Source organism: Dipodomys ordii, unplaced genomic scaffold, assembly GCF_000151885.1.
Source record: "Dipodomys ordii isolate 6190 unplaced genomic scaffold, Dord_2.0 Scaffold5, whole genome shotgun sequence".
NCBI lineage: Eukaryota > Metazoa > Chordata > Mammalia > Rodentia > Heteromyidae > Dipodomys > Dipodomys ordii.
In genome coordinates, this window is record NW_012267221.1 from 7231657 (window position 1) to 7242604 (window position 10948).

The window sequence follows — 10948 nt, forward strand, 5'->3', positions numbered from 1 at the left end:
TTCCTCTTTACTGAGCATTTGCACTTTACTTTTAGAATACCTATATCTTGGTCTGTTGACTGTATAGTTTGTATTATCAAGTGATCATAATTAATACTTTCAATAACTTTATTAGATTAATTTTAACTATTGTCAATCTGCATTTAGTCAACAGGAAAATTTTATTATTTATGTTCTGAAATTATATGTAATAGTCTAAGTTTACTCTAATATTCATCATAAGTTAATTCTTTTTACTGGTTAATTTGAAAGTTTTAGTATACCAACTGAGATTTATGTGATTGTTTCTTAAATCAACTATACAGTCAATACTAGCTGTTCATAAAAAATCAAAAATTTTACTTACTTATTTTAATACAAAGATATGACCAAATTTATAACATTATAATTATTTTTAGCAGTGGAATTATTTCCATAGCCTGATTCTCACTGGCTTTAAGTAGAAACTGTATCTTTGAAAGGATAAAAACAAAATATGTCTGTTTTTAAGGGATAGACACATTATGTCTCAGCAAACAATAATTCAATGGATTATGATTAAGTAAATCTCCATTAGAAATAAAAATCAATCATTACTGAGGGTACATATTACTCTATTTTGTATTCAATATTTTGAATACCACTAGAGGAGAAGATATCTGGCTGTCAAGTGCATATCAGTTGGATGTCATATTGCCTTCAACACGTAGCCTCTTAATGAGGTATTTGCAACAAATGTGACCAAAGACTGATAAACTTAATAGAGAGAATTTGAAAGGGTAAACCAAATACCCAGTTTAGGAGCATGCATAATTTTGACTGAACACCATAGAAAGTGTTCCATTGTTAAGTGAAGTAAGCATCGCAAACACATACATGAAATTATTTCCTAAAAGTTATTTTATTAATTTCTCTTTCATCCTGTCCATAAAGCAAAATGGTTTTTAACAAGCATCATATCATACTGATGAGATACTAACACTGATGGCACAGTGTGGATGAAATACAGGGCACAGCAGTTGCTGATAAATTATTATCACAGATAGTTTCATAAACAGCTCTGCTAACTTACTTTAAAATGTCCAATACTTTGACTTTGTAATTTCATTCCTAAGAGTAAGTTTTAAAGAACTAATTACAGATCTAGACAGATGTTCAAAAGATGTTTGCTGGCGCATTATTTGCAAAAGTTATCAATCAGAAAGACATTCATCTCAAATAGAAAATTTAAATAAATTTGGCAAATCCATTTTATAGAAATGATTCTCTTAATGGCATTTTCACATTATTTTAATGATAAGAAAGATATCCACATTATAAATGGAACAAGAATGCTTCATTTTAAGGCCTCAATTAAATAAGCAGTCATACATAAAATTATTGTAAAACAATTATTGGTTATTGTTATTTCTTCAAAACAGTCAGAAAAATAAATCATACTTTTCAAGCAAAATAACTCAAACTTTATGGATTTTCTTAAAAAATGGAAAGTAAATATTATAGTAATGTGGTGGATTTTTCTAAATTTTTCCTGATTAATGGATCTTTTTAAGTACCTGGACTAAAAGTTCTTTGACATTCTTTGTGGTCATTTATGTGATGGATGTTTCTAGGAAATTATTATAATTATGTTTTCTGATGAAATTTTTATCTTGCTGCCCTTCAGTCACTTTCTGTAGTCACTTGGTTTTCTAAACAACTAAAAAGTCATTTTGTTTGTTTTATACCAGAAAAATTATTTTTCAATAGCTCATGAAAGTTTGTAACTTCTAACAGTAGATCTTTTATATTAACATGGAATTTATGAGAAAAATATTTATTACAACAAGAGAAAATCACTAAGAAGCTGATAGCTCCCACAATGTGCATAATATATTTCATTTTTAGTCTGCTTAACAGTCATATGATATCATTAAAAGTATCAGTTCCCAATAATATATAATATATTCTTATGTTTTTCTTTTCTTTGTAAATAATGTATATAAAATTTTATTGTAGAAGATAAATCCTTGAAAAGATACATCCAATGATTGTAAACATTGCTGCCCAAGAGATGTGATTTCTTCCAACAGAATTTTATTTTCTGCGCTCATCTTTCATTAAGTATTTCACTCAACAAACGTATTTAATGTCTTCCATGGGCTGGCACCTGTCATCATGTCGGAAGCTGTAGTCCAGGATCTTTCTTGAGCTTAGGCTGTTGCAGAGGAAGTGGATGCAAGGCAAGAAACAGTCTAGTTAATTAATGTAATTAATTAAGTTTGGAGAAAATTTGATCAAATTAGGCACCAAACCAAAGCTGATTAGTTTCTGTCCCCCCTCTTCACTAACTTAGTTCGCAGCTAATGAATGAACAGCTTTCATGAATCCTTAGAACTACTACATTAGCCCCATCAGAACTTTAGTAAGGTTAGTTTGAATGCCACACTGTGCAAACTAAAGCCTTTGAAACTAAAATATCCCTCAGATTCTTACCTAGTGTCCACTGAGGAAGCCAAGTATAATTAGAAAAATCTCTGGAATAACTGACTATTTTCATTACCCATGCACAACCCATTTGGAATGAAAAAACGTTTCACTACTAAAATTTTGAAAACATAATCTTTTTCTGTTCATAACAACTTTTACCCCCAGTTTTTCACCATTTGGGTTTAAGCTCATTACTCTCAGTCCTATCTCCATGTGTATCTGATGAGTAGAGTTGATATTAAATCTTCTAAGAGGAGGGTGTTCACTGCTTCGTGGATGCAATTATTGTGACATGTGTCTTTCAGCCTTATCCAGTAGAAATTATACGTTGCCCAAGATGATTGATTTATTACTACCTTTCTGCTTGGTTTTGTCATCATTCATTATTTTCTTTGTCAAACAGACTCATGCTCTTCTTCATAGAGTCACCCAGTCCTGTCTCTCAGTAAGCCAAGCAGCAGATGGCCCCCAGCATGCCATTGTGGAAACATGTAATGATAGCATTTTACAAAAATGGCTACTAAGAAACTACACAAGGATAGAAATTTTTAGAAATATTTTTGGAAATCTTACCAATTACTTGCTCAAGTGATATTTTAGAAGTTTGTGTTGCAGACTATATTTTAATGTGCAGGTATATTAAATAGGATTTATCAATAGCAATTTTTTTCTTTTTTATTGTGAAAATATTGTACAGAGGGGATACAATTACATGAGCAAGGTAATGAGTACATTTCTTATCAAGCATTGTTGCCTCCTCCTTTGTTTCCCTTTACCATCCCTGCCCATCTCCTCTCCTCCCACCCCACACCCTCTGGGCCAAAGTTGTGAAGTTTGTTTTTCGACATAATGTCTTGTACATATCATTGTTGCAGTGGGTCCACCTGTATCCCTATTTGAACAATTTGTTTTTCCCTTCCCCTCCACAAATTATACCAACATCAAATACAGTGAAAACAGGGGTTATACCATGGGGGAGGGACATACAAAGCAACACAAAAATCATCTTACAAATATGTTAGAAACAATGACAAGAAAGAAAAACCATTTGAGTCCTTATCTTGGGGTTCATTTCACCTAACATCAACTTGTCTGACCATTTCTGCTTGTCTCGGACATATAATAGTTATTACAAATAAGGGAAACCATGGGATCTATGTTTGTTTGGGGCTGGCTTACTTCACTTAATATAATTTTTTCCAAGTCTTTCCATTTCCTAACATACTTTCTGATGAAGGCATAGAATTCCATTGTATAAATGTACCACATTTTCCAGAAGGGAACCCTGCTGCATTGTTGGTGGAAGTGTAAACCTGTTCAACCACTTTGGAAAGCAGTATGGAGGTTTATCAAAAGACTCTACATAGAGTTCCCTATAACTCAGCAATTCCACTTTTGGGCATTTACCCAAATGATCACAAACAAGCCCATACTAAAGCTACCAGCACAACTATGTTTATTGCAGCATTATTTACCATACCTAAGATATGGAACCAACCCAGATGTCCCTCCATAGATGAATGGATCAATAGAAAATTTTTATTTCAAATATATATGTATGTAAATATAACTAATGGACTGAATTGTGAAATTTTAGTTCTAGTTAAAGCCAGCCATGTCTATGTAGCAGTGGGATTCTTCCTCAAAGCTGGAAAGAAATTAAGAAAAAAAGCTAACAGATGGCAAAAATAGAAGGGATAAACTGGGGAAAAGTGAAGGAAGGAGTGACATTGTCTAAAAAGAAATATAGTGATTACTTGGCTTGTCAAACAATAACCCCTCTGTATAACACCTTAAAAATCACAATTAAATTATATTTAGCAAAAGCTAACAGAGCTAAAAATGGATTGTTTTTGCAACACTAAGATTATTTATTTTCGTTAACTTTTATAGAGATGCTTTGGTATGTGCAAACATAGAGTATTCTGCAACACTAAGCAAATGCATTATTAATGACTAAATATACAATGTAAATTTCAGTACCTTTATGGAGAAAATTGTATTTGAGAATTTATTTGGTCGTTTAGATGACATAATTATAGTAATAAAACCTATTTTGCAGTGGTACCTTTTCTCACTTGTATGATTTGTGATTGTCTCCTTGGTAAATGAATGAAGTATTATTCCATTCAAGTGAACCAACTGGTATGGAATTCTTATAAACAGGGCAGATAAGAACATGTCCTAATTATCACTGAATTTTATTGTTCTTTGAAGAAGTGCCTTTTATGTTGCCTATTACCAGACTGGACACATGAGAAGTTGGGGGTGGGGCGGGGGTTTGGATCAACAGGGGGTTTAAGTAAACATTTAATCTCAGAAAGCTATAACAGAGTTCTAGGGCAGAAACAACAGTTTGCTTCTCTTCCCCTTGGGAAGCCAGCCTGTACCAGGTGACACCCTGGCCCAAGGTTATGAGATGTACAACACCCAGGTATATAAACTATCCTAGCTTAACGACCTCATCCTCACCACTGATATAATATCTCTGGTAAAAACCCTTACAGGACATGCAAAAGTTCAAGAGTGTACCACACTCTCTTACACTTAGAAAGTGTACCACACTTTGGATTCCTATGAAGTATTGAGGCAATATACAACTTTTCACTCAGAGAACATTTTACCATGTCATATTTCCTAGCATCATAGTTGGCAGTTATAACCTTTGTTTCATTGCCAAGGTCTCAGAGTTTAATTGACTGAAGATCAATTTATGTAATCTAAAGTAGAAAGGTATTAAGAAGTATTTGCTAAATATATCTCAGTTGTTGTTGTCTTTTTCAGACAAACTGATAACTAGGAAGATTTGGTGGTTTATCCAAGTATTCAGAGATAGTAGGTTGAGGGTAGAGAAATCAAAACTAAGGTCCACTTGAACCTGAAATGTCTGTTTTTTTCTGTATTCCATTAGAGTACAGAGTGTTGATTTTTTTAAATTAACTTTGCAGCCTATGAATACATTTTTCCAAGAAAAAAACTGATCAGTTTTTTTTAGAAAGAACAATACTGGCCAGACACTGGTGGCTCACACCTGCAATCTTACATACCCAGGAGGCTGAAATCTGAGGATTGAGGTTCAAAACCAATCCAGGCAGGTAAGTGTGTGAAACTCTAATCTCCAATTAACCCCAAAAAGCTGCAAGTGAAGGTGTGGCTCAAGTACCCAAGCACTAGTCTTGAGCAAAAGAACTCAGAGAAAGTGCTTAGGCACTGCGTTCAAGCCCCAGAGCCTGCACATACATATGCAGACACACACACACAAAAAAACACTAACCACTATTTAATCCATTGTTATTATTTGCATCATTGACAACTTATTCAAGGTAAAACTGACCAACAGACACTAGAGAAATGCATGGGCATTTCTCAATATAGGAACAATATAGGAATAATCCTATATGTCATTCACAGTGTGAGTAATGAATTTAACATACAGAGATAGTTAAATCAGAGATACATCTTCCACCCACTGCTTTTATAGACTCAGATTACCCTGTTGTTGATGGTGGGTATGAGCTTGATCTCAAGGCCTGGAAACTTTTTTTTAAATTTCTTTTAGTATTTTCATTTTCTTTAATTAGTTGTACAAAGGAGTTGCCATTCACCATAGCAGTTTATGAATACAGTGCATCTTGATCAAGGTCACTTCTTCCTACATTCACACCAATATCTTCCAATCCACCATTTTCCTTACTAATCTATAGTTATATATTGAATATTTTTTGCCATTTAACAAAGCACTTCAACATTTTCACCCCCTTTTGGCCCAACCCTTCCCTCATATTTCTCAATTCTATGGTATATACAATGCAGTTTTTTTACTCAGGCTAGAGCTCTACCACGTTGAGCCACAATTCCACTTTTGGTTTTTAGGTGGTTAATTGGAGAAAAGAGTCTCACAAACTTTCTTACCCATGCTGGCTTCAAACCACAATCCTCAGGTTTCAGACTCCTGAATAGCTAGGAATACAGGCATGGGCCACCAATGCCTGACTACATTCCTGTCTTTTGACAATATTACTGTAGAAGGTTAAACATGCTCCATACAACCAGGGATTTCCCCAGCATCATTCATATTCTAAGTATACCACTCAAATGTTTTGCAGCCAATCTCAGTCCCCACAGGGCACTACAGTTCTCACAAATACTAATGGAAAATATTTTTAGTGTGTGTTCTGTTATGACCTAAGGTACTGATACTTGATCAAAGTATGTAATTAGTGTGACAAACCTGATTAAAACAAAGTAATGGCAATACTCTCTGGGATAGTCAATGAGCACTAACATAATAGATATGTGTATGAAAAATCACATTTTTTTAAACAAAGGACTTCATAGAAGCACTCAATGGTAAGTGATTTAGGTTTGTAAAAAGAAGGTGTGTGTGTATGTGTGTGTGTGTGTGTGTACTCAAATTTATAACAAGTATGGAAAATTTTTCGTTTCGTCTGTGGCTTTATTTTTAACTAATGGATAGTTGAGTTTTGTAGCTTTGTAAGAATAAACCAGCCAAACTCTTGCCTATCATTAGAAATTATATTCTATTATATTCTTTTTTATTGTTTACTACAAATGGGTTGAGTATTTAAGAGCCAACTCAGAAGGGCTCAGTGTGGAAATCGCCTTCTAAACAGCATAGCTCTTTTAATTTCCTGTTTGTTGTCCATACGTATCTTCCTCAAAGGCTATCCTCTGTTCCATCTGTCTCAAAGTACTTCTGTTCAGGATGTTTTAGGCTTAATCTCGACAGATTACAATTGTCTGGCTGGTCTTTCTCTGATATTTGTATTACATGCCTTGCATATTCATTTTCAAGCCAATTCAATGTTGAGTCAAAAAATAATTCAAAAAAATCCTTTATCTACTCTTAACTCGTAATTTTCACTGGAGTGTCCTGGGTGCTATTTTCAGAATATGCCTGAAAGTCACTTCACACACATCCAAGCATTGATGATTGGAGAGTTTTTCTTGTAATATCTTCTGGGAATGAATCTGAGAAGATTTATATACAATTATAGAAATCATAGTGGTGGCTGGGAGAGTAATTGAAGTAGTAGAAGGCTTGATTAGCCAGTGCAAGGCTCTGAGTTCAAATACCACACTTGCACACTCATACACACACACACACACACACACATACATACACACACAATTTAAATGTTTATCCGGGAAGTTCACAATGTGATTTCCAATATATATGGTAAATTTAGAGAAATACTGTATAGTGATTGACATAATCATTAAAATTGTGAAAAAATATGATCAAGACATGCTTATTTGTTTGATATTAATATGTGTTAGGGTACTTAAAAATGATATGGTGAGTATACTTTAACAGAACACATTACCTGTTGTTATAATAATCATTTTTTATAATTGATATTTCAGATATTACCATGTGTTTAGCATTTTGAAATGGGAATATCTCTAGCAGTTTTGTTCATCTGGATTGTAGTTGTGACATCTATTTACATGTGAATCAAATAGTTACTAAATAACACATGCCTATGAAAACCAAGCTTTTGCAAAACTTGCTAAAATGTTTAGCCCTCAAGAGGACAAAAAGCTCACAAATGGCTCTTTTACAAAGATGTCTGAATTATTGGCAACCCATAATAAGTGTAGGCCAGTTTCTTAAACTATCTTCTTATTAAGGTGTATTAGACAATAATGATTCTATAACTAGTTCAGAGACACTTGTATGCAGTTCTTTTTATAATCATTTCACAGTATAAATTGTTACAATATTATTTTGAATGTTTTAAAGAACAGGTTTAATCTTCTGTGGTAGCAAAGATGAAATAGGTTACACTGATTATTGAATATCGTTCACAGAGACTCACCTTGAGACATGTTAACAGTAACCAGTGTCTTGACGAACCTTCTGAAGAAGACAAAATGGTGCCCACCATGCAGGACTGCAGCGGAAGCAGATCCCAACAGTGGCTGCTGAGAAACATGACTTTGGGGGCTTGAAGATCCTTCCCCCCAGCCATGGAGGTGTCTACATTTTGTTTCTTCATTGTTTTAGTTAGAGGAAGGTATTAACTTTGCTGAATTGAACATTAAAAAAATCCTTTTAGTACTCTAAAACACAGTTGTTTACAATTCATTTCTAGGAATGTTTGATTATTTCCCTACTAAAATTTGTATCTGATTGAAGAAGCACATAAAATATAAATAATAGCAGATGTTATTAAACATTGGAACAATTTGAAAAACAAATTGTGTTTGCTTTAAAATAATCTTTATTGTCCTCACATCACAGGGTTCTTGGGGAATTATTTTATTTTTTGTTGTCATAGAGATTAAAAAGAGAATGTAATGCCTTATTAAATAACTTCATTATAAAATATTATCAGTTACTTTATAAATTCACTGTTTCTACAGGAGTTTCATGGAAACAAATGTTGAATTTTTATGTCAATAATATGACTATAGAATAAATTATTTATTGGCATTGATTTCATCATTTAAATATTAGGCTCCATATTTTGTACCAAGAAAAACAATTAAATTGCTTATTCAATTCATGTCTTTATATTACTAACAACCAATTCCACATTGTGGTACATACCTGTAATCCTAGCTCCACAAGAATGCTAAAATTTGAGGATCAGTGTTTGAAGCCAACTTGGCCAGAAAAGTCTATGACACATTTGTTTCTAATAAACAGGCAGAAAGTTGGAAATGGAGATGTGATTTGAGTAGTAGAGCACTAGCCTTGAGTACAGAAGCTAATAGACAGAGTTAAAGCCCTGAGTTCAAGCCCCACAACTGGCACAAAATAAAAATGAAAGAATGAAGGAAAGAAAGAAAGGACAATAGAAAATGAGAGTGAGAGAGAGCGAGAGAGAGTGAGTGAATGAGAGAGAGCGAGACACACAGAGAGAGACAGAAAGAAAGAGAGAGAGAGAATAACTGGAAACAAAATGAAAGAAAAGCCAAAGAAAGAAAAAGAAGGAAAAGAAATGCAATGAGTCAGATAATCAGGAGTAGATGAAGGTAAACTGCCACAATTGCTGTAAGATATTTCAGCTCAGTTGTGGTCATTCCTCGCAGACTGAAGATCAACAAGTCTGCTCCCAGAGTTGATGTCAGAAACCCCAATCCTTAAGTGGTCTCTTGCCTCTAAATTATATCTTTTGTGTTTACTGGCAGGGGTAGATAATATTTCTCCTGCAAGGGTCATTTGGATATTTATGACATCATTTACAGTCTTAGATTTATTGAATTTCACTTTGATAAAAAGCTCCTAGATGTGATGAAGTTTAAGTACCCACATACAGTCCTTGGCAGGGGTAGATCAAATGATTTTACTAGCCTTACAAGGCTCCTAGACCAGATATATCCCCATGCCTGCAAAAGGCTGTAGCTTACCACTTACATTGTACAGAATTGTAAGAGAGGGTAAAGTTTTAGATTTAATTTTTACCTCTTATACATTTAGAGGTTTTGGTTTTTTTGCTATTGCTGTTCAAATTTTATATTAAAAATAATACATTGCTATTAGAATGTCATTACTATGTTGTATTACTTAACAATTTCATCACCTGGAGAGTAAACTTGCAGTACATTTCTAATTAAACTGCTATTTATCATTTTCCATAAATTAGGGTCCAAGAGACTCAGTCATAATTAGGTTAAGATCATGCACAAAATACTTTTGTATTCCAATTACATAAGCATAAGACATGAAAAGAAAGAAAAATATATCAATGACATTTTGAGTAATATGTTTTATAATTTTTTTTGGTCATGGGGCTTGAACTCTGGGCCTGGGTGCTGTCCCTTAGCTCTTCAGCTCAAGGCGAGCGCTCTACCACTTGAGCCACAACACCACTTCTGGTTTTCTGGTGGTTTATTGGAGATAAGTGTCTCATAGACTTTCCTGGGCCAGCTTTAAACTGCAACCCTCAGATCTCAGTCTCCTGAGTAGCTAGGATTACAGGCATGAGCCACCAGTGCTTGGCTTATATATTATAATTTAATAGCATTTTAAATTCTCATAAAGTTGTTCTACCTATATTTTCTACTTGTGATCAAAATCTACTTAGCAGCCAAGAGAAATTTGGGTTGAGGTGGGATTGAGGAAGAAGACTCCTCTGAAACAGATTACATTTTCCTGTGCCTCATTTCACTGTAAAAGCTCTTATGAAGTGTTCAGTTTTTCTAAACCTTTCCTCTTTCCCTCCCCCACCACACACACCCTTACATGCACATTCATTCATGCTCATACACTAACAATATATTGTTTTATAATTTTTTTTGGGGTCCGGTCGTGGGCCTGAACTTTGGGCCTGGGCGTTGTCCCTCAGCTCTTCAGCTCAAGGCTAGCGCTCTACCACTTGAGCCACAGCGCCACTTCCAGCTTTTTTCTTTTTGCTTATGTGGTGCTGAGGAATCGAACCCAGGGCCTTGAGCATGCAAGGCAAGTGCTCTACCACTGAGCCACCTTCCCAGCCCTGTATTTCTTTTCTTAATATTTTACTTGATATTT

General features: G+C 34.3%; 1 protein-coding gene across 2 annotated transcripts in view; it reads left to right on the forward strand.

The window, feature by feature from the left end:
* The window catches only part of Galnt13 (polypeptide N-acetylgalactosaminyltransferase 13), a 490025-nt gene extending 481041 nt beyond the window's left edge, over positions 1-8984 (forward strand). The window contains exons 11-12 of one of the 2 annotated variants that reach the window (XM_013028115.1): positions 2882-3050; positions 8284-8983. In XM_013028115.1, the coding sequence (XP_012883569.1) occupies positions 2882-3040 (159 nt within the window). In that variant the 3' untranslated portion in view covers positions 3041-3050; positions 8284-8983. Of the gene's footprint in view, positions 1-2881; positions 3051-8283 lie in introns of both variants that reach the window. The other variant, XM_013028124.1, reaches the window with a different exon arrangement.
* Positions 8985-10948: the final 1964 nt, after the last annotated feature.